Below are 25,722 nucleotides of genomic sequence, written 5' to 3'. Positions count from 1 at the left end.
TGATTACCTTATCGCGTTGACCTAAGCTGAGTAAGGGGAGCTGGGGAATCCGAGGGAAATCCCACAAGGAAATCGTCGGGGAAAATTGTCAGCCACGGACGACGGCTGCTTATCTAAGTTCGATGCCACCTTTAAGACAGCGGTCAGTGAGGAAAGTGCCCGAATGGGAGTCCCATTGACCCCGGCATGCAAAAATGGTCGCAGAATGTCTGCCGGAAGATTCCAGAAATCGATCATTTCTGAAGCTGCTTTATTTTGGCGAATCGAAATGTTTTTGGCTTCATGTTTTTCGTATTTTTACACGATTTTTGATGGCATTGCGGTATTTGCAAGTTCTTTAATGATTTTGAGTTTTGTTCGGAACTCATTACCCCATTGAAACATTGCAGTTAGAGATCAGGCGGGCAGAATGATGTAGCGAAAAATCGCATTTGCGGATATCTATGTGCCCTAATAATTCCATGTGCCAATTTCATTCAAATAAAATACTCTAGTTCATGAACGATCCTTAAAGTGATGGTTAGACTTGATGGTGGTAAGCGTAATATTGGAAAATTACTTTAAATTACAATGGGGCTCCGGTTTCAACTGCGTCACAGTCATACTTTCAAGATCACATTTAAAGGCTGTTGCACGGTGAGTCGTAGTCGTCGTAATTTTGTGAAATTTAGACCAACTCGATGATTCTCTTTTTATTAAATAATGGTAGTATATCCTAAAACGAGATATACCTCTATTTATGTTTTTGAAACAGCGGATCAGCGTTCGCTAAACGAATCACATAGAACTTTCAAGTAAAATCATAAGGAGATGCCATAAGAATACTGGGATTAGCGAATAAAAAATGATGAATAGAATGAAAAGGACGCAGTTAATCTCATAATATTTACTTTGCTTGGTTATTATTAGCGGACGTTACGTCAGGTTAGGGAAGGAATTTGCTACATTAGTTACCGTTGTTGTGATAACCTCTGATTGGTAGCAAAAATTACCTACAGCGATGAAGATGCTAGTGAGGTTCAAACACAACCCAAAATCATAGAAAAAATATTTAATATCACATTTAAAATGAAGTCTGAAGAAAACACTATGCTCCTCTACTCAACCAGCCAACCTACCAACGTTATGCAGACCAGTTTATTTGTTCTGAATTGTCACCGTCTGGAAATATTATGAAAATTTAAGATTCCAATTGAAATTTTGGCAGAATTTGCCGTGACATCAAAGTGAATTTGATAACGGCATCCTTGGCGTTATTGCCGCATGCATGGGAAGCCGCTTCGGAGACTAGCTTCATTGTCCGTTCCACTGCCGCTGTGTGGTGGAGATATACGGCGAATGGATATTCTGGCGAAGTATTTTCAGGAAGCGACAGTTTTTCAACGATTTCTTCTTTTGATATATTCCTCTAAACTGGTAGCGCGATAATAGAAACATCGGTGCTTTCCCAATTAATCATTCTCCATAATTCATGTCTTCAAGATTCAAATGGGGGACAATTTTGCATCTGATGCCATGATTAAAATTTCCTGCTTCGTGATATATAGCTCTAAGAATTTTAATTTGTGCCTCCTGTTGGACAGTCAATTGACGATCACTTATCACTAAGAGAATAATATTTTCTGGGAGTGCGGGAGACACTTTTATTTGGATGGATGAATAATCTACTGCTTGGTGCTTCCTTGGCAAGTATCTATACATATAAATGGTCTCACAGACGTGGCGATCATCAACGGCGAACGAAGATTGAGTCTTGATCCTACATTGCATCACTACATAGACCTTTTACATAAATGTTACTATTTCGAAGAATTTATTGGTAGGTTTCTTAGTCTAAATGTATAACGTAAGAACTGAGTTAGCTTTGGTCAACCAACGGGCTTTATTTAGTTTCCCAGGAATCATAGTGACTAGCCCTTCTGGATATATTCGATACGCAATGGCTTGGGATATCTTGACTAAATACTTCAGTTCGTTATTAAGGAATCATATTTCTTCTGGTTTAAAGTATACCGGGACTAGCCGCGGTAATAACTTTTAACGCGAGTCACCCGCAATGCACCGTGCGAAAAATCCAAAGAGAAAAAATCATCCGCCTTGACCGGGATTATTTAAGATATGACGCCTCCCGTTAAAAGTTATTACCGCGGCTAGTCCCCGTATACTTAAAACTAGTCAAGAGCGAACACCTCTTTGTGTTCTATGTCCGGGCCTGCTCTCCGGCTGTGGCGCTGTGCGCACGATTGGACTGCTTGTGACATCATATGCTCTGCAGTCCAGCAAACGCCTTGTCCGGTAGTGTCCACAAATATCCACAGGGAAGAATGACGCCTCGGTAGCTTAACTGGCTAAATCACTCGACCGGAAATCGGGGGATCCGGATCCCGGTCAAGGCGGATGATTTTTTCTCTGTGGATCTTTTGCGCGATATTTCTTCTGGGCTGTCGTTTGGCCAGTCACAACTTATGAGATGTAATGACGCCACTGGGAGCTTTTCACGTTCAGGCAGTTTTGAAACTATGTTAGCTGTGTATTAATACGGGCTGGAACACGACCACCGAGAGACAAGGCCTGAGCGCTGATGCCTGATGATTGTCTGACGTCACGAGCCGTAGGTTATCAACCACGCCTTCCGACAATGCTTGCAGTTGTTTATATTTATAAGACATTGCGGTGAAAATGGTGATTGGGTTGTTGAACGCTAAGTTATATGGAGTTTTAAAGCTTTTGCGATGGTTTTGTGGGCAACAGTATTGAATATAAGTGTTCAAGAAATGGTGTACTAGTGTTGTCTGCCTCTGTGCAGAGGAAAATACACGGAGGAAACGAAAGTGTGCTTTTTCAAATTTCCTAAGGACGAAGAGATGAAGAGGAAATGGATACTTACCATTCCAAGAAAAGACTTCCAGCCGACGAAATATTCCAAGGTGAGTTACTATCTTTTTCTTTCCATTTGGACGGCGTGATTATTCAGGGAAATGTTAGTATAATGTAAATGTTGATCGTCATTAAAAGTGAATTAAAAAGATATTTGATATAAGCATTGACCGGTAGACGAATTGTTATTGGTTTCTTGAAACAATTCTACTCTCGATTGTATTAGCAGGTTGATTTCAATATTATTTGCGTTATCGCTTGAATAATTAATGGTTTTAATTATTTCATAGTAGTTAAATGTCTTTGAAATTCTCGCATATCAACGCTAAATAAAATACGGCGCATATCCTCGTGTTCTAAGGTGTTATTATTAAGAAGACCTTGATTTTTGAGGGTGTTATGAATAGTTTTTGTTATTAGTAAATTGTGGAAACATGTGAAACACTCGGAATGTATAAATGGGATACCTACTTGTGTAATAAATATGACCCATGCCTACGATGGCATTTTACATTATTTGTATGTTTACGCATGCATAGGGTAGTATTACTGCTTTAGAAAAGAAGATTTTTTGCATTAAGTAGTTCTTACATAGGTAATATGTACAAACTAATCGTGTTAATCTGAGAACGATTGTGTAGAGAGCGGAATCTGAAAGTCTTCGAGGGTATTAAATGAATGATTCTTCAGTTGTTAATAAATTATGGAAACATGTGAAACGCTCGGGATGAATAAATGGGCTACCTACAAGCGAGATAAATATGGCCCATGTCTAAGTTGGCATTTTAGATCAAATATTAATAATCTAACTACCATTATGTGCAGAGCGAATTATTTAAGTCTTGCTACTCTTACTACACCCTTATCAGACGAAGGTATTCTTTACTTGAAATACAGTTGATTTTCCGTCTACCAATAAAATTATCTCTATTTTTAAGGTGTGTATCCGGCATTTTCTGGTTGAAGATGTGCTTCATTAAAGCTCCTACTTCGATGAGAAGTCAGGAAAAATGCTGGCTGTACCATTGAACAGCCCAAAACTGAAGGACAGTGCCATGCCAAGGATCTTCCCTGATTGCCCAGGGTACCTCACCACTTCAGAGCAGACCAGGGATGCGCCATCAATGAAGGAACAGCGTCTTGAAAGTGCTACTGTGGAAGCTGCTTTAGCTGAGAGTTTGAAAACTAAGGAAGCATATAAGGCTTAGAAAAAGCTAGACTCTTTCGGAAACGTAAATTCTCTGGTGAAGATGAATAAGCATTCAGCATTTTGGGATGTGGTCGTGAAGCCGTGTGCTATAATATTAAAGCAATTGGAAGAGTGTGCACCACCTGTTATTACTTACTCATTAATAGTATACATTCATAATAATATCAAAGTATACCACTTAAAAACGGAATTAAAAGCAATAGGCAAATTCACTCCACTTTTTCAAGCCTCTTTTATGTATGAAAAGTACCTATGATGTGTTGGACAGAATTTAAAAACTCCACAAATAATACAAATATTTATAGCGATATTGTAGCTCTACTGGAAGAATGCAAAATTAAAGACTCTGCAAATTACTCTTTGAACAACTTTATCAAATCACAAATGTCTCTTGTTCCAGAAAAAAGGTAAGTAGGTTCAAGAAAAGAAGTTAATTAAGGTATATATGTGACATATTTGTATTTGCTGCAATAATTTGTTAATATCTCCTGAAGTTCATAAATTTGCTCGCAATACTGGTAATTTGGTTTTCCTACACCCAGTTACTATCAAACGGCTCTGCTCTTCTTTTAAAGTTGGTCCAATTAATGAGCAAAATGAGCATGGGTTTCTATCTTACGTGAAGCACCGAGTATCTCATTACAGAGCCAAGAGCGTTATATCACCCTTATGATGGATGAAGTTCATTTGAAACCCTTTTTTGACTACAAGGACCGATGTATAGTAGTCTCTGATTATAACTCCAGCAGTTTAGCTTCTAGTGCTCATGTGTTCGCGGTAGAGAACTTACTACATTCATATGAAGATGTTGTCCATATTTTGCCAGTGAGTACTCTGTCAGCCTGTGTTCTAAAAGATATTCTGGAGAAAGTCATAATTGGTCTCGAAAAAGTTGGTCTGGAAATGGTTTGTGTTATAAGTGAAAACAAATCCATCATCAGCAAGGCAGTATCTCTCTTCACCAATCCACCAAGGCTGAACATAGTTTATCCACATCCTTCTCATCGTTCTTGACCATTACTATAAAGCCTTGACTCTGTCCATATGTTTAAATGCATTCGCAACAACTGGATCAATGAGAAAAATTATTATTTTCCCAACTGAATGCATTATATGCCACATTTCTGTGTTATCGGGTAGGATAGAGTATCTTTCCATTCAAAACAATTTCCCCAGGTACTTTAAAGCAACAAATCCTAGTTCACCATTTCTTAAAAGATTACAATTCGCCCCATTAAGTGCATAAATTGCTATGAAATTATAGTTGCAGATAGGTCTATTCAAAACAATCCCCATGTAATTTAACAGAGGCACAATCTAGTTTTATCCTAATCTTGCGCATGTGTAAGAGCATTTTTTTTAATTTTATCATCGCTTAATACAGCGATGCTGAAAAAATAGAAGCCCCGTTAAGGATGTAAAAATCCTATGACTTCTATTTTATATGTACCACTGATGCGTAAAAAATATTTTACTGAATATAAGACTTTTAATGATATTCTCGAGGTTTCGAATGTATTTGGAAGCAACCTGATTCTCTTCAAAGAAGTTTTTTCGGCGAGGGCGTTGGTCCATTCGAAACAATTGTTTCAAGAGGCAAGGATTTACTGTTAACATCATTTAAATGTAAGTACATATGATATTATATAAGGAAAATAGTAGCCGGAGAAATGTCTGTTCACATATCGTTTGGTTTTCTTACGCATTCCCCACAAATCGGCGCTATCAATGGCAGTCTTCGCTACTCCCTCCGTCCGCCTACGACTCGTGACGTCACGATGGAGCGCTCAGGCCTTGTCTCTCGGTGGTCGTGGCTGGAAAGGGCGCGCTTAATGTTGGTGGAGAGAGGTTGAAACGGCAACTCAATGAAATGCAGATGCCAAATAGCCCATTGCATAGTTTTTCCCGACATTTCCTCAAATTTTTGCAGGAATTATATCCCTAGTAGCTCCAAAAGGATTATATCTGTATATTTTTAAGATTTCGAAATACATCGGTATACATATTTGCAAATCTGTCTATCATACATATTTTATACATGTCTGATGATCCATGGTTACACCATAAGGATATTAATTGTATATTTTAAAGATTCTGGCATACATCATATACAGATACACATATCTGTATTGTATATATATTTATCATATATTTTAAAATCTCTGCTTCTCTTTGTGGATATTTATAATTTGAGATTTATTCCTGAGTCCTATAAAAAATTTAAATTACAAATTTTCCCCATTATATCACGTACTTATGTTAATGTTACGGACTAAAATCTTATTTTGAACCTTGCGCGAACACGATCGGCGACCATCTTCTATACCATGTGACGAAATCAAACATCGCTTCATAGCAACCGAAACTTTGTTTACATTCGTAGTGACGGTATTGTGTGCCTTGTATGTGCCGTAAAATAGTGTTTTACGAGCAAATTTACATTGAAGTGCGTTATGGAAGAAATAATACGTGTTTCGAAGATAAGACTGGCAAAAAGGGATCGAGAGAATACTGTTTCATGCCATTGTGTATCCACCAAAATGAATTCAACGCCGCATAAAGCTTTTGTAAACGGACCAATTACACCGGATTCACGGAAAAAGTGGCTCTTAGCGGCACGAAGAGATTTAAAGAAGATGCCTTTGTCACCATTGACCCTTCTCACTGCTGTGCTGGCCATTTTAATGTAAGTAAATGGAACATTATTTTCACGACCTGTGTATCTACCCTATCTGGACAATCAATGAACTACTACTTTCAATCCAATAATTATTTAAGATTATTCATCTCTGCATACAATTTAGATTGATCTTTGCTTTTGCTGGCATAGTGGAAGTACAATCCTTTCCTCGCGAATTCACATTGTTAATAGATCCTTGCAGCAAGTATAGCCTCTCTTAATTATCTCATAGGTATACGGAGGGTTTTACTTGAAAATTAATAACTATTGAGAATATGTCGAATAATTTTACTTATTGATAACCATTTTAAAACAAAGCCATCGATTTAATTCTCTGCGATCGTAATCATCAAGGTATTGATTTCTGTTTTTAGTATTTTTTCACTAATGCCTTACAGCTGGAAGAGGACGCAGAATACTACATGTACTGAAAAATGATGGGAGGCCTTTTGAGGATAAGGAAAAAAAATAATGCCTACATCGGAACATATCAGTTTCTCCACGTTGCCCCGTAATTGTGATGAGAAAAATTCTTCAACTCCTCCAGGACCATGATGAGCCCAAGGAGGTGCGAATAGACCATGCTATCCCCGGAGAGGATAACGTGAAGGCTGATGAAGATAATTCGAACCCATTGATGCAAGAGGACTACATTCTTCCTAGCACAAGTGAGGCTCCCACTTCTACAGAAAAGTGCTGACTCGAATGAAGTACATATAGAAGCAATATGTGCTAAGTAACAAGTGGCTGTTCTCGAACAATTGCAACTTCTCCAGTCAAAGTTGAAAATTAGTCTCTTGCTTTGCCCACCCTTGCCAAAAATTTAGAAAATGACGTTCGTGATAGTACCTCCAATTAAAACTTGAATTTGTCATTTTAAAGTGTCTGTAGTGATACCTCAGACCATTCAAAGGATGAGGAAAGAAAATAAAGGAAATATTTGTCAAACACGTACTATTTTACATAGAAATCCTGAATTCTACGTAGGGATTCTAGTTTGTATTATTATTTCCTTATTATCTGACCGTATTGATGTATCTACTAGTGATCTCATGATATGCTTAAAAAATTTAATGATTCCGTAAAGGTTCTTGCCCATGAATTTGGCAGTCATTGTTCCTCTATTAGCCACATTTTAAAGTCTGTGTTGCCTCTCATACAAAAGTATTATGAGGGACCTGCTTGAGATAATGGACACTACTAGGGAAATGCACTACCAGTCAGCACAGCGGCGGATAGATATAGGGGCGGAAAGGGCACGCCCCCCCCCCCCTTTGCGGGGCTGCCCGCATTGCCAAACATAGCAGAACCATAATTGTCACTTTTTTTTTAATTAGAAGCATTGTCTTGTACATACGTATAATCGATTAAATAAAGCTATCTTAAATTTTGCATCTACCTTGATTATTTTTCATTACAATAAAAGTATAGGTAGCTCAAAATATCTTTTGCACCTTCCCGCCTTGAGTTTTTGCTGTATACGCTACTGAGTCAGGAAAATTGTTAAATTCATGGTTAAATAATTCATGGTTATGATACCTTGTTAAACTTGTATTGGATATCTAACCATAGGTCTCGGTGATGAAATGTACCAATCCCTGAAGAATCAAAATACATACAATTGCGTTATTACACCATTCAAATATATACCACTTACTATGTATTTGATGTGAAATCTTGATGTGAGGGTTAGCATTACCCTTTCCCTACACAACTCAGATGGTAGACTATCCTTCTTCAAAGCACTATGGAGGGTAGCCCTACCATTTGCCTTCACTCACTGTTTGACAAAGCTTCCAAAGCATTTTTAAACCTGATACCTGAAATTTGGAACCACTTTAACTTCAAGTGATGGACATTAGTAGTCATAAATTTTACTATTTGCATATCAAATATCAAGATGGCACTGGGTACTCAGCACAACCAACATGTCACGATTTTCTAGCTCATTAGTAGAGGTTTGTTTAAAACTCAACATGATATTATTTCATACAGAAGTTATCTAATGATATCAACAAATGGCTGAAGCTGTGATATTCTTGGTAAGTAACTGAGCAAACAATGCTTTTGCAGAAAGAGATGTGTGCAAAATCAATGCATACTGGTGAGTATTTTAACTTGATTGTAGGAATTGTTCCAGTAAAGTTTTCATGGAAGTTATTTTTTCCACAGTAATACTGTTCTCAGTTTCGTACCCTAGGATATAGTGTTGTATATGTTTTAAAACTTGACCTTAAGTTATTAGAAAAGTTTGCTTAAGTTACATAACTTTATGTCAAAAGTTCTTAACTCAGTTTTTCTTAAGTTTGGTAACGTTTCAATTTACTTTCATCAATAGTTTTTCTTTAAGGTTTGTTCAGTTCGAGTTATGCCAGTATTATTTAGTGTTGTGTAAAACCCAGAAATAAATATCAATTTATAACTATCCACAAAGAGAAACAGAGACTTTGTTACATGTGATAAATATGTATATAATACGGATATCTGTATCTGTATGTAACGAACACCAGAATCTTTAAAATATACAAAAAATATCCTTATGTTGTAACCATGGATCATCAGACATATATAAAATACTAGCTGACCCGGCGAACTTCGTACCGCCTAACATTCAATGAACTTTTAGTTTAGTTGCACCATTTATAAATAAAAAGTGGCTGTATCGTTTTAATCATATTTGATTTATTATAAATTAAATGAGAAAATATTGATGAAATAAAAATTATACGCATTCAGTTGTTGGCTATTTGTGTTATTAACAGTAAAAAAATGTTTTTAGGTCTAAGTCCGTAGCGTAAACTTGGCGTTCACGGGGCAGGTTAACGCAACGCTAGACCGAAGCTTGACTGATGCTCAAAATAGTGTAAGAAAAGCCCCTACGAAGCAGCATTCGTATCAAATGACTTTAGGCGCGCCAGTTATAGCATATCTGTTTGGAAAAAATGCACTGCGTAAACGTGCTGCATGCGTAAACGCACTACGGTGTGCCCTACACATTCGGGTTTAATGTCTTGCGTCAAGCGCCTTCTGATAAACAACAGTTTTTGTTTTGTTATCAGGCGCAAGATAAAGCAAATGAAGCTAAATAAAAATATCGAAGCGAAGCAGGGACGCAGCGAGGGGGGTTTTTGGGGGTAAAACCCCCCCAAAAGCTCAGGGAATCTTTTTATAAAACATTTGGTTAGTATATTAGGGGGGGGAAGGGTAAAAATATTAGGGGGACGGATGAGTCACAAAATATTTAACCGTTCACACAGCCGCAAAACCTACCATTTTGAACCTTTTATCCTAAAAAATGTCTGGGGAGGGCCCCCACACCTCTCGCTTGCCTTGGCGAGTTTTCTATACCCTACAGACCCGCCAGTATTAGCTGCGCCTATCCTTAATTCCTAGCTGCGCCTTTGAAGCGAAGGAAGAAATGCAGCGGATGGTTTACCGACTCGTAAACATACCACATATTGTTTACCATGAGAAAATCATGGGTTTTCACTGACACATGAGAACAAACATCACAAAAACTGAAAGACTGACCATGCGATTTGTTAATCGTTATCACGAATGCAACACGAATTGGAAATTGAATACGTTTAAGCTCAAAAGGGCATATAAGTTGGGATCATGGAATCTTCGGATTGAGAACTTCCTCATCTTTGAATTTTCCTTTGAGCATAGTAGCGTGAATCACTTTCATCATCAGTTTTTTTAATAACCAAACACGTTCCGTTGGATAGTTTTGGTTGGTTTAGGCTTCGAAAGATCATGAACACAGAGCCTACCTTTAGCTGTAAATCGTGCCGTGGTAAGCCAGGTGCGTCCAAGGACTTAAAATTTTAAGATAGATAGTTGGTGACTTCGTCTTCGTTTATTACAAAGTCAAAAGATTTGAATTCATGCAGAGTACACGGACATTACTGATAATCAACAATTGCTTGGAGATTTGTTTACACACACGGTAGTTATGTGTTTGTTGACAACTCAATTGGAGCTGAGCTTACCTCTAATTCAATTATTTTAATACTATTTTAATATTACTTTAATATTTTTAACATGCTTGAATATTTAAATTTTTTTGATATTGCTAAAAAGATCAGTCAATACATTAGTAAAAACGGAAACAAAATCTTATTTTTTCGACCGTCTTAACAATCAACTCCTAAAAACATATCTCTAAGATAAAGTTGAATTTTTTTTGTGAACTTTTCCTATTTTTTAATATCCTATATGTTAACCCCGCCTGAGACGAATCCAAAGAACCAAATCTCATTGAAATCGGTGCAGCCGTTCTCGAGTTATAAGTGTTCTAACTAACACGATTTTCGACTTTCTTTTATATATATAGATGTATAATATACAGATTACAACAATGTACACATATTTAATCTGTATAAAATCCATATTATTGCAGCAGATATATTACGTATAATATATAGATATTTTATGCATGGTAGAGGACATTTGCATGCACTTTATACAGATATAATATGTATACAGTGTATACAATGATACGTATTAAATCTAGATATAATCCTTTTTGTGCTACTAGGTTAAACCACCCTTCGAACCCGCATTGGTGTTCGTCCCGTCGTAGCCAAGAATATTGCTTAACGTCTGTCGCTATATTGCTCTTGAACTATAATTCCAGCCTTTAGAGCTGCGTCAAGTACAGTGGATGTAATGTGTGCTGCTACCCACCTGGTTTGGTGAATGCCACATCCTTAGCGCACCACTCGTCACGGTTTTCCTCATCAACTTGAATATCCTCGGAGTATTCATTATCATTCTAAAACAACAACTGTTGATTCAGATGATTTGAGTTTAAGCCACTCATTTATTTCATTACGTCCAGCCCTTTCTTGCATTTTTTGACGTAGCGAGGTCAATAGTTCCAATTCGGATTATTCTTGGACCTCGCTGTTCCACAAGGAACTGGTACTCTAGGATATAATTTTTTTTTCTTATGACTGACACAGATGGGAAAGTCGAAACATTTTCAGAAGGCTATATAAAATAGTTTCGTCGCCTCCGTAGTAAAAGACTAATAGGTGATCCTATGTTTTCCGAAATACCATTTTACTCTATAGGATTTAATTTACCATATTTTTTTCATCATTTAGAGTGAGATGAGTTGAAGTACTCTGGTTTACGTAACTACTAAAATAGACGCTTTTTTCCAAACGGCACATACCTTGACAGAAAATTCGGTAATATCTTCTTATACGTCAATGTAGCCGGCGATGGCATAAAAGAGCATACGCTCATCGTAGTGACTACCCTTGACAACTTCAGACATGATTAACACGTTTTTGTCTGAAGAACATCTCCATTTCGGGTCATTTATCGCATGCACAGAGTAGAATGAGATGGTGTGTTGCGGGTTGCCTATCCACAAAACTTTTTACGGGGACACGATAAAACATCATTTTCTCGATAATTAAAAGGAATAGAGCTCACGTATTTGGTCTAAAATATAAAAGAAAGACCAATGTTATATACCATTGGAAAAAATGAGTGCTTGCTAAAACCAAATTTAAATTATTTACATTTTTTACGTTTTTCGTTAAAAATTTCAAAATTTCAAGGCAAAGTGGCGAACGGAAGATATTAACCGATTTTGAAAAAAAATCATATCTGTAATACCCATCCGGGTACGCAACTTTTGCCGGGCATCACGATTCGCTCCTAAAAAAATGTGGCAAAAGGAGGCACCCGATTGGGGACCCTTACCGTCGAATTCGGAACACCTTATGTAACGTCGCGCCCTTGATGTTGGATGATGATCCTATGTTATTGAGTTTTATTTATTTATGTTTGAATTGTATGTTTGTTTGTATGCATGTTTATTTTTATATTGCTGTTTTGGGAGTTGAGGGCGCTATGGTGATCGGAGTGTAAATAATTGATTGTTATGAAGAGAGCCATATTGGAGGCTAGAGAGAGAATGAAGCTCCAGAGAGTATAGACGTTTATTATTGTTAGAGATTAAAAAAAAAGGGTTGCGACATCACACTTACCATGAAACTATAGGAAAATGCATGCCCGAAAATGGATTTTGACAGGAATATCGAACTTAAAAAGTACACAAAAGTATAAAGATAGCAACTAAGGTTGCCCAAAACGTCATAAAATTGATAAAAGGAGATGTATTTAATTAATAATATTACATACATATCAATAAAATGTATTTCCATCAAAATTGTACAAAAATACGTAATGAACGATGATATGGATGAAGTGATACGGCCTGTAAATTAATGTCGCAATCACAGGTCAGAAACAGCGACAACGAGGAACGAGCGCAGATATTTTCTTGTTTTCTTAATAAACTCGATGTGTTGCCAGTAGAATGCTGCATTAGGCCTTTAAAAAGGTTTAATAAAAAAACGATATAATAATTTGACGCTAATAAACGAGGCAGAAATCAATTTGAAACTGATTTTAGTAGAAAATAATAATTTCTGCATTAAAGAAAACCATGAGACTTGTATCCATTACCAAACGAATCTTATCACCTTATCATCTAAAAACAAAAAATAAAATCTTTTACGGTGACAACGTAAATGCCTGGCTACAGCAATATGCGATATCCCACGTAATTTCATCAGGCTTATATCCACCATTTTTCCACAAAAATGGCACTAGTCACCCTATGTAAAAACACGACACCAGAACCATTTTGATTGTCGCCAAATAAAGAAAACTGCTAAGAAAGAGGATTGATTTTTTGCTGTGGAAAAAATGACTGGCACACTTTCCTTACCCGAATCGCTATTGGAGGAGAATCCACATTGGTCCAAAACCTTGGAAAGGATTCCATTATCGTAGCCCTGTTAGAAAAAAAAGAGGAAAAGTAAAATGATACAATAAAAACATTTATTTTCTATTTAAATGTAATTTTTTATGATTTGCAATATAATACTGACTATAACTTCCTTCTTTTCAGCCAGAAATTTAATACGGGGCAGAAAGCTGATGTCAGCGGCGTCGAGAGGGGAGGGTCCGGAACATCCCCCCCCCCGGAATTTTTTAACACAATTACTTTGCTTCATAAAAATGGAAATGTCATGAATAAAAAGATTTCTTTGTAAAATGAAGGTTTTCGATAATGATAATTGTTAAAAATTAGTTTAATACCCTATACTTAACACACTGTTTTTAAAAAACTTCCACCCCTAGGACCCCATCGCAACCTAGGATAATTTTCGCGAAAACCAAAGTTCAAACGGCTAATAAGGCTCATTCGAAAATCTACTAAGAGTAAAAATTGAAGTCCAGTAGATTTAATATTTAATAGTATATTAGAGTCAACTATTGGAGTGGAATCTACTAATTGTAAGAGTAATATTGGACCAAAATGCATCTGGAAAATGCATTGATACTTAATTTGTCATCAACAAAAGTCACTCCCGATGTATTCAAGAAACATTATGGTCCGTTTACTTAAAATGCAATCCATGTAACTGAACTGACTAATATAAGCAAGTTTTCTAAAAAACAAATCATTTATCTGGGACGTCTTGTAAATGCACGCACATGTTCCTGCGTAAAAATGTAACATGTAAAAATGCATTTTTGCGTAATGCATTCGTAACCACATTTTTGAGGGTATAGTATTTCGATGAGGTGACCGAAAGCTGAGGTCATTCGCGCCGTTAGGGAAGGGTTAGCTTTTTCATGTCCAAACGTTCATGTAAAATGTGACATGAGTGCTTATTTCAGATGCCTACGGCATCAGTCATCTCACGAACATTCATATTTTGAACGTCCAGCATCATTTCATGGATATTTCATATCGTCACGACCTCTTTCGGGCGTCCTAATCGTTCGGCGTTAATTGTGCTGGTACGACCATAGCGAAATTAAGTAAACATCTTCCTCATCGTTGACATAGATGGCGCAGAGTTTCCATAGTTTTTATAAAGTCTTTCCTTGGTTTCGGCGAAAGTTTTTTATGCAAAAAATAGTATTTAGTTAGTGCACTAAATTCACTTTTTTTCTCCATTATCGTTAAAATTCATAAGGTTTTCTGTTTTAAATGGTTGTTAATCGCGAACTGAACAACTTAAATATCTCAAAATTTCACAGCTGTTTTCTAATAGATGGCAAGTAAGGGGAGTCCTGTTATATTTACAGTTATTTCGAGAAAAATGCAAAAAGTCACAGACTCCTCAAACATGTACAAATAATTCAAGCATGTACTTCTACGAAATGAAGAGTCTTCTTACAGCTGTGAATGAAAGCAATGAAGTAAGGAAACAATTCATCACGTGCTACATATGGAACATGTTTCTCTATGTAAGCGGGGCTTGGACGTTGACAACAGCAGAGAAGTCAAGAATGGAAGCATAGGAAATGTGCTACCAACGAATTATGAGGATAATATGGATCGACCGTGTAAGTAACGAGGAAGTGATTCAAGGAGTGGGAGAAAAGAGAAGTCTTCTTAAAACTTCAAGAGGAAGACGGAACAACTTAGTGGGGGTACATTATGAGACATGATGGCCTGATGAAAACGATCGCAAAAGGACAGGTGGAAGGGAAAAAGGGCAAGGGAAGGCCTCGAATGAGTTACAAGGGACATGTTTTAAAGGATTTAAAAGAGAAAAAATACGTCGCTATGAAAAGGGTAGAGAACAGGAGAGAGGAATGGAGAGCCGGGTCAAGCTAATCTCGCGATTGTTGCCTAGTGATGATGGTGATTCTAAATAGATTTTCTTTTTTTCTACGTATAAAATATGAATTTTGAGTGTTTTTCAAATGCATCATGAACATGATTTTGTACCAACTGTATTTTTTTAAAGAAATGTCGATTTTTTCGATTAGTTGATCTTACGATTCAAATTTCATTATTGTTGAAAAGTCGAGTTTTACCAGATGGCATGAGTGAGTTCAAAATCAACCGGAAAGGGATAAAAACCAGAAGGTTTCAAAACATACCTGAAGAAGATACTGTAACCTTCAGTGGGTACATCTTCAGGGACTTTCCAATCAAGTGTGATGCTGGGTATACCTGTGCGGGACATGTAGCTGATGGCATTCTGTGGAAAAAATTAGGGATATCACATTAGTTTCTTATTCCTAGAAATCTGAAAGCCGAGCCTATACAGTTTAATTCATGGAAACCTCTCACCACCGCTTAATAAAAATTGCTTGTTTTACACGAGGCACGAAATAGCGCATCTTGAAGCTGCATGTTTTTTACAATCGGCCGTGAAATCATTTTAGAATTAGAGCAAGAGCTGTTTTGCCATCCTGGGGACGTAAAGTCAACCCAAACTGCAACGCCAAGAAATTGGGCATTTGGCCATCTCTCAAGATTATCTCTCGAATTCAATGCAAGGGAAATCACGCGACTTAGATTTTTTCTTAGCTTATAAATTTCCTTTGCGGTTGTTGGTTTGAATATAAATGACTTAATTCCCAGACGGCATTTTTTCACCACAAAAATGCACCATTCCTTCAATCGAATATTGCTCATTTCCCATTTAAAATACATGTCCGTCATGTTTGGGCTTCAACTTCTCCCGAGACTCAACTACGTACCTTGACTAAATATCCACAATCTAAGTGATAACCCGTAAATACATATTTATTTATAAACAAAAGATATGTTAGAAGCATGGAAAATATGAGAAGCTAAATATACTTCCACAATTTATGCGAAGTCGGTGTGGTGGTTTTCGTTTGGTGATGTTGGTACAAGAGATTCCCAGCTGCCTTGCCAGTTTCAGGTAGTTTTCTTCACAAATGTATTCATTATTTTACCATGATCGTATACTTTCCCGTACTTATTTAGATTCGTCAGAGATTTTCGCTTCATAGTAATGCCGTTTCAACAACTTCTAGTTACAAGCAGTGGCGCTAACCCGAAAAAACTGTTTACCTCCGTAAGAGTATATATTAAATTTTCCTGTTTTTACCGTCAAATATAAAAAAACGGCACATGGGAATCCCTTTTTCTTGGACCATTGAAAGTAAGTCTTTCAAAGAATATGTGACCAAGTTCTATCAAAGTTTTGTCACTTTAACCGAGGTGCTCCAGTTACCTTAAGTTGAACTGTTTTCATTGCTTCAGTTGCTCTTCCATTTGATGGATGATTTATAGCTATTAATTAAATATAATAAATATTAGGTACAGCGGCAAAGCCGCCGATTATTTACGTTTTCTCCCGGCGGGCAAGTGGATCTCCTCACGGCCGGATTCCTTCCCTCATTCTCCGACGTAAATTGTCCCACGGCATCATTCACATCGGCACCTACCACTCTCGCCTGCATAAACAGTCCTTTGAATAGCGCTCCGTCAAATCCAGACGCATAAACTGCAACCCAAAGCAAAGCGACATTGATTATTACGTATTACTGCAGCTCAATTGTATAAAGAAAAGTTTTTCATCAATGGACAGTGCAAGCTAATGGAGACAAATCCATTAAATGTTCAAGAGTTGATTGCTCTGAAATTTACATTGAAATATAAAAGACATCGACATAAAAATTTTAATTTCAAGAACCCAACTTAAATATTGAAGAAATGTCATTTAATCTGCATAGCCTTAACGATTTCATAATGCAGTTAATGTATCCGAGATATAAGATTTAAAAATTTTATAAAAATAGCTAAAAAAAAAAAGGAATTGAACCAAAATAATTTCAGGCAAACAAAATGGAAATCATATTTGCCTATTATTTAAAAATGTTTCAGATATTACAAATTCAGTCTGTAAATATAAAATAAAGTCGAAAATCGTATCAGCTACACCATTAATATCTCCAGAATGGTAATACCGTTTTCAATGACATTTGGTTGTCTGGATTCGTCTCAGCCCCAGATAACAGAATAACCATTAAATAATTAAACAACTTTTATAAACAATCCATCAACATATTTTACAAACATAGTTAATATATCCGAGATATAACATTTAAAAAGTGTATAATAAATAACTAATAACGCAGTAATAGAACCAAGATCATTTCAGGCTAACAAAATGGAAATCATATTAGGTCTATTATTAAAACGTGTTATAGATATTACAAATTCAATCTGCAAGTATAACGAGAGTCGAAAATTGTGTTAGTTACACCATTAATAACTCCAGAACGGTAGTAGCGATTGCAATGACATTTGGTTGTCTGGATTCGTGTCAGCCCCGGATAACAGAATGACCATTAAAAAATAGAATAACTTGACGAAAAATTTAACCTTGACCTTAAGGGTATATTTTTAGGAGTTCGTAACACTGCAAAGTCTATCAAGTCGGTCAAAACTAGATGATATGTTTTCTTTTAGCCAATTTAATGCCTGAACGATAGAATACTATAAACATTTTTATCTTTAGTTATAAAATAATAAAATATAAAAATCATATAAAATTAATTTCTTTTGACAAAAGAGAAGCTCAAGTATAGTCGTCAACAAGCATGTTACTACCGTGTGTGTAAACAAATCTCAAAGCATTTGTTGACTATCGGTATTGGCCATGTTTCTGCAGTAGACTGATCAAGTAGATTGAACTCACTACCTCGGAATTTTTGTAATTTCGTTTCATCGAAAGATAATCTCATCAACAAGTTGTTCCCAAGAACGATTGATAAGCACCAAAACCACAAATTTTTGAGTAAGCGAGCAATTTTGGCGTCTAAGAACGAAGATGTAGATGACTTAAACTTAGTATTTCAGAATCAAATCATAGGTAGTCTGCATTCACGTAAATCTTGTGATTGTGTAACAGACGAAGACGAAATCACTGACTAATGCTCAGTATATTGAAACTTCTTGGATTTGCCTGGCTAACCACCGCAGAATTTACAGCTGAAGGTTGGCTTGGTGGTCATGATTCTTCGAAACCTAAACCAACCATAATGTAATGCATATCACAAATGTAATAAATAATAAAATAGAGTTATCCGAGGGAGATTTGGAGATTATTAAGAATATTATTGGGATTATTCAATTTCATATCGAGATTATCCTAACGTATTCGTAGTATACGGGTACAGGTCATTTCCCCATGAAATTGTAATTGTCACAAGTTTAAAGTAAATTAAATATAATCATTGCAGATGGCTTGGTCACTTCCCAACTGTGATCCTTAATTATGGGAACCACCAACCTTGGATGACGTCTCCCGGAGAGGCCAGCGTCGAGGACACGGTGAGTGTGTATGGAGACTGATCGGTGGATGGCGTTGAGTCGTTAAGGACGGGGACCTTGTCCACGCAGGCACTCGAGGGTACGTGGTTGGGATTAAGCTTCCCCGAAGGGCGTCCCGCAGAGAAGGCTGATGCAGCAGCGAAGCAGCACAGAGCCGCGACCGTTAAAAACACGTAGGACCTCATTTTCACCGGGTTTTTACTTCCTACTCTTATCCTGTTATCGAAAAATTGATGATAGGTTAAGTATGAATTCACACTATAAAATGAAAAATGCGAACACGAGCGCATCAATCAATTTTCGATCGACCCATTGGTTTCGAAGTTAGCAGAGATCAATATTAGTGCAACAAACATTTTTGGGCAAACTTTTAATTGTAGATCTGGCTTTTTTTATAAAAATTTTAAGTTATCAGGACCTAGCAGTTGCAAGAAGATGCAGCAGCGAAGCAGCACAGAGCCGCGGCCGTAAGAAACACGAAGGGCCTCATTTTCACCGGGTTTTTACTACCTCCTCTAATCCTTTTATCGAAAAATTGATGATAGTTTGAGTATGAATTCACACTATAAAATGATAAGTGCAAACACTAGCGCATCAATCAATTTTCTATCGAGCCATTGGTTTCAAAGTTAGCAGAGATTTTCACTATTCGCCATTCCTCGCTCGCGACCTTGGTCATGCCATATTGTAAAGCATCGCGGTCGAGGAATATCAGACTCAAGATAAAATTAGGTGGGGGAAAAGCTTGAGCAGGTAGAGCAATTCATCTATTTAGGCAGAGCATTACATGAATAAGGATACATTAGTAAGGGCATAAGGAAGAGAATCGCGCTAGCAAAGGAGGCGTTCGTATATACACTATGAAATGTTCCTCGACGAGGTAAATAACGTACCTGGAATAATATCCCTGCAATCTATCCTCAAAGACTAAAACTATCCTCTAAAAAATAATAAGTCGTCAGCCAATCTTTTTGCCAAACCCCCTACTGTCACATTCAGACGACCTGCAAATCTTTCTGACTTATTATTTTCCGCTCCGCAGACTCCGCTCAACGAACCCCTTATGTAAGCCACCCACTTCTCCCAATAGTACACCTTCGCCCTGCGGTCGTCCTAGATGCAAGACCTGCCCAATTTTTTCCCCTCCTTCTATCCCTAGTCATCTCGTCTCCTGTCTACCACCACCCCCTGCGGCCTCTTGTATTTCCAAGAATGCAGTTTACCTCATCCAATGCGAACACTGTCCCTCCTTTTATATAGGCAAATCCTCAACCCCCCTTAACCTAAGAATCAATAACCACAGGGCATCATGCACTTCCTCTGACTTTGCGTCCTTCCCGGTGGCGAAATATGCGGCCACTCATCAGCGTCAATTCAATCATTGTTACAATGTATCAGTTTTAGCCTCCCTTCCCCCCACAGACCACCCAGTCAAACTGAATTCAATTGAATTAACTTACATATGGCTATTCAAAGCATTTCTTCCTCCCGGCTTAAATATCAACCGATAATCCCTTAATTGCCTCAGCTCACTCTCCCCCCCCCCCCCCTCTTTGGACCCTAACTCCCCACTATTTCCCCTTCCCTCAGCTATCCAACGAAAAATAAAATAAAAGTGGGGAACTTACGGGGAAAGGTTGTTTCTACAAATTTTCGATGGGACGCTGCCCATCTTTCTCAAGTGAGAAGAGGAGGAAACCTCCTCTTCTCACTTGAGGAAACCTCCTCTTCTCACTTGAGAAAGATGGGCAGCGTCCCATCGAAAATTTGTAGAAACAACCTTTCCCCGTAAGTTCCCCACTTTTATTTCATTTTTCGTTTTTATATCAATCTCTAGGTTTTTAAAGAAGAAAACACTCACACGAAAAATAAAACTGAAAGACTTTCGCGGTTGTAGCCGCTTCATCAGTCAAGGAGAGATTGAGTGGGGAAGGAGTGTGTTGGAAAAAGGAGTGTGTTAGAAAAAGGGGAAAGGTGGGGGGTATATATATATCATTGAAGTTAACAAATAACACTTTCATTTTCAAAATTCTATCAATTCATTCCGTTAAAATGAGGATACATTTCGGAATCAAAGGGAGAACGTATGAGGGAGTTGTAAGACTTACCTCTTTACTTCTTAAAACCCAGATCTCCTCCTTTAAATGACTACAAAAACGGTATATGAATGAGTATTTATACTGTCGCCCAGAGAGGAAGATTACCTTATCGCGTTGACCTAAGCAGAGTAAGGGGAGTTGGGGAATAAGGAAAGTGCCCGAATGGGAGTCCCATTGACCCCGGCATGCAAAAATGGTTGCAGAATGTCTGCCGGAAGATTCCAGGAATCGATCATTTCTGAGGCTGCTTTATTTTGGCGAATCGAAATGTTTTTGGCTTCATGTTTTTCGTATTTTTACACGATTTTTGATGGCACTGCGGTATTTGCAAGTTCTTTAATGATTTTGAGTTTTGTTCGGAACTCATTACCCCATTGAAACATTGCAGTTAGAGATCAGGCAGGCAGAATGATGTAGCGAAAAATCGCCTTTGCGGATATCTATGTGCCCTAATAATTCCATGTGCCAATTTCATTCAAATAAAATACCCTAGTTCATGAACGATCCTTAAAGTGATGGTTAGACTTGATGGTGGTAAGCGTAATATTGGAGAATTACTTTAAATTACAATGGGGCTCCGGTTTCAACTGCGTCACAGTCATACTTTCAAGATCACATTTAAAGGCTGTGGCACGGTGAGTCGTAGTCGTTGTAATTTTGTGAAATTTTGACCAACTTGATGATTGTCTTTTTATTAAATAATTTTGGTGATTCCTAAAACGAGATATACCTGTATTTCTGTTTTTGAAACAGCGGATCAGCGTTCGCCAAACGAATCACACTAGAACTTTCAAGTAAAATCATAAGGAGAGGCCGTAAGAATACTTTTTAGCGAATTAAAAATATTAGCGAATAAAAAATGATAAATAGAACGAAAAGCACGCAGTTAAGCTCATAATATTTATTCTGGTTATTATTAGCGGACGTTACGTCAGGTTAGCGAAGAAATTAGCTACATTAGTTACCATTGTTGTGATAACCTCTGATTGGTATCAAAAATTACTTACAGTGATGAATATGGTAGTAAGGTCCAAACACAACCCAAAATCATAGAAAAAATATTTAAAATCACATTTAAAATGAAGTCTGAGGGAAACACTATAGCGGAGAGAAAAGAGCACGTTCGTGAAACATGCTAAGGCTTTTATTGCCTAAAACAAACGTTGCAGTATAATGATAAAAAGCATCACATCGACCCTCCTTTTGGTTTTTATTATTACTATTTATCCCAGGCGCATCATTATTTTTTCGAAGAAGAAATCAGCCCTACCCTCGTTACCATTGTTGAGATAACTTTTGATAGGTAGCTATAATCAGCTAGAGATAGCTATTAGCGACAAAATGACTGGAATAAACCCCCCAAATCATAGAAACTTTACCTAGGCCTATTTGGAATAAGTGTGGTTCAGGCTTACAATTTCAACATCAATTCATAGCTCCAGTGGTAACAGATTAAGGGCTCAAGGGGAGCATTTCAGGGACACAACACACCGGGGCCGAGAACCAAGTCAGAGACTTACACGCTCGATCACCCGGGGAGGGGCTGGAGAGGAAGGAAAAAGGAAAGAGGCTCCGCCGCATTAGGAGCCCGTCGACGGCTCTGGGGTAGGATAGGGTTGGAAGGGATGGGATGGGGTAAAACACCTTAACGCTATAGAAGCGAAGAGGGCCCAACTAAACAGCGAAACCAGGCAAAGCCATTACTATTTTAGCGATTTTGGAGGATTATTCTATGTGGAAGAAAAATCCATCGATCAAATCGCTAGATAGTTCCAGTGGTAATCAAACCTTCCCATCCCCGTAGATACACCTAAATAATGTGAATACTAATAATTGAATATTCTGCCTTTTCACAAATTTGAGTGGGCCGAGTATGACATTTAGAAAAAAATCAAAATGCGGTGGACACTTCCGTCCCTCAGACCGCACACTTGACATCCTTTGAAATTCACAACGACTTCCATAGACTTTCGTAAATACCGCAAATGATTCATGGGAGAGCAAGGCAATGGCATAATCACCATGGCAATATTCAAGCCCAAATTTCCTGCGCAGAAAACACATCATTCCAAGAGGATATCATTCTTTAAAAAGTATTTATCGACAAAACTTGTGGACTGTTTGAAATAATTTATTATTGCCTAACCAAAATCTCGCTTCATTATGGCTCATATTATATAAGACGTAGAAAATATGATTAGCTTATAATTATTATTCTAATCAAGTTACAACGTGTGATACCTCAGTAAACACCCGGTGTGCTGACACCAACCGCCTCACTCCTACTATGGGGAGGAGTATAGGTGTAAATCATGTCTCTTCCGATCTTTTTTCAACTTGATGACATTTACAACAGGAAAATGGGGCCATGACCACGTCATTGAATCAAATCCATGATTGCTCCAAAAGAATACGTCACATTCTTGCTTTGGTAAAACCGGTTCTCCGCCCATTGAACTCCAGATCCTTCCTTCATTCGCGTCCCTTCTCGTTTTCCTCACCAATTAACTACTCGTATCTCAACCGAAGAGGAAAGAAGAAGGCTGAGGATGAGAACCTCTAAAAGGAAAAATCGCATGCCTGAGCATTAATAAGTACCTGAAAAAGACGTCACAGATTTTCAAGGGTATCCATTGGTCGGCTGGTTTTTTTTTTTATGGTGGTAGCGGGTGCGAACTACCAATGACGTCTTCAGCGAAATTGAAAACGCAAAGAGGATGGGAAAGGAAAACACAATTAGGACGAAAGAAAAGCTACAAATGTGCAATCGTAAATAATATAATGTATGCGGCATGTTTAAACTTATAAATGCACACATAAAATTAAAAATAGGAGGGTACTCCGAAAGTATATTCCATTAAAAGGTTTATTTACTTGTTTGCCAGCACTCAAGCAATCACTTTTCTGCTAGCATGAATACGTCTTTGCTTTTACTATTTTTCTTACTTTAGTGCCATATTATCCCTCTCTTCTGCCATTTCGGGCGAGTCATCTCAAACTGCCCATGTTTCTCATTTCGGCTCATTTAAAAAAATTATTTTGATTATGGTTATTATGTTGGCTGTTCAACAGAGCACGGTAATGTATTTGATCATCCTGAAAAGTTGACGAAGTTTTTTCTTGCCGGCTCAATTAAATCGAATATTTGATTCCTCATAGTTACGTCAGACGCCATCTTACTTTATTCAAGGCCATTAAAAAAAAAGCGGCCCACCATTATGGTAACAAGTTCGAATAAAAAAAATACTCTCAGTAAATTAGACCTGAGAATAACATGCCAACACAAATCGCAGAACGATTGTAACGGCGAAAACTTTGCCGGTATAATTGTAAATGATTCGGGTCTTTTGCTATTTTTCCATCATGATGAGGGAATGAAAACACTAATTTTGTAATCATTCACACTTAAGGCCCGGTTAAACGGTACATTAACTCCTGCAAGTTAATTTCTTAATACATGAACGATTTTGGTGAACCGAACTTTTTTTCTTCCATCTCGCCTCACCAACCCATCTTCCGTTTTTCCTTGTCGCTGAATACGTATATGATTACTAGCCTGCCCCACCACCAACAAAGCATCAATCGACCTATCCAAATTCCTGATAAGCCATGACGTCAAATTTTAAGCTATCACTTGCGGTCGACCGTGCGATTTTTCCTCATACGGGTCCATGCCTTCATTCGTTCTTCTTCCTCTACCGCAAAAGATTGCTATGGTTAGGTTAAAGTAATAGAAACGAGAGAGGAGGAAAGAGCGAGAATATTTTGGGTATGAGATCTGGTCCGAAAGAATTCGCTGTAATATTCGAAAATTTAAAAATAGGTACTCATAAATAATATTCGTGCCTAGTTTTTCCTTGCAAAAAGTATGCGTTGAACACCTAATTCTCTCTGCTCATTGTTTTCATAATGTCACAAAGTTAACATGTATACTGTGAACTGCATTCAACGATATTGATGGTGTAAAGGACTCAGCGTGCTTAGGCAACCCCAAGGAGCGAGATAAATTAAAATTTTCACTTCACCTACTGGAGCCTTGTCGAATAAGAAATACAAGAGTTAGCTCCAATTCAAGTAATCACTCTTTGACTAAAAGCAAGAATTCGTTAAAGATATCGCACACTCAAAAAGCTCGTGATGCCATCTTAGATCCTGGAGGGAGAAGGAACGCCGACGCCATCGCGATGGCGATTCGCGAAAAAAAGGTGAATAATCATGAAACTATTCATTATTGATAGAAGAAGCGATACATTGACGATAAAAAATGGATATGAATACCACTAAATGTAAACTATCTTATATAATAGTAAATATGACTCGGTTTCCACACGATCCTTATCATGGTGTGACAGACTGATTATTTTCCCCGTAAATAATTTAAATTCCTACCTCTTTCCGTATAGTTTGAAATATTTTGAGTGTATGTACCAGAAGGAAATTAAATTATTTTCGTGGACAATTTTCAGTTTCATTGTCTCAATAGTACCAACTTAGAAGTACCAGTATTCTCAATTCTAAACACTCGCTGTTTTTCAATTTTTTATTGGACACAAGATTTTCGAGGGTAACCTTTTAAATACGCAAATATAACGGTGTTGTGAGGAAAATATTTCTGGCAATGCCTTTTGTACCTTATGCATACCATCCTACTCTAGTAATTTTTATATTTTTTATGATACTGATAATCTATTCTACTTAAGCGTTCGAC

General features: G+C 37.4%; 1 protein-coding gene across 1 annotated transcript; it reads right to left on the bottom strand.

The window, feature by feature from the left end:
• Nucleotides 1–12,978: 12,978 nt before the first annotated feature.
• Nucleotides 12,979–21,061, bottom strand: LOC124155657 (putative defense protein). Its single transcript, XM_046529664.1, has 6 exons — nucleotides 21,024–21,061; nucleotides 18,875–19,131; nucleotides 16,926–17,083; nucleotides 15,702–15,802; nucleotides 13,525–13,591; nucleotides 12,979–13,124 (listed from the first exon to the last, which is right to left on the bottom strand). Exons 2-6 carry the CDS (start codon nucleotides 19,098–19,100, stop codon nucleotides 13,119–13,121), a joined length of 558 nt encoding a protein of 185 aa, XP_046385620.1. The 5' UTR covers nucleotides 19,101–19,131; nucleotides 21,024–21,061; the 3' UTR covers nucleotides 12,979–13,118.
• Between the last annotated feature and the right edge of the window lie 4,661 nt (nucleotides 21,062–25,722).

This window comes from Ischnura elegans, chromosome 3 (genome assembly GCF_921293095.1).
Source record: "Ischnura elegans chromosome 3, ioIscEleg1.1, whole genome shotgun sequence".
NCBI classification, from domain to species: Eukaryota; Metazoa; Arthropoda; class Insecta; order Odonata; family Coenagrionidae; genus Ischnura; species Ischnura elegans.
Note: the sequence above shows the minus strand (reverse complement) of the source record. Positions and strands in the feature narration are given on the sequence as shown.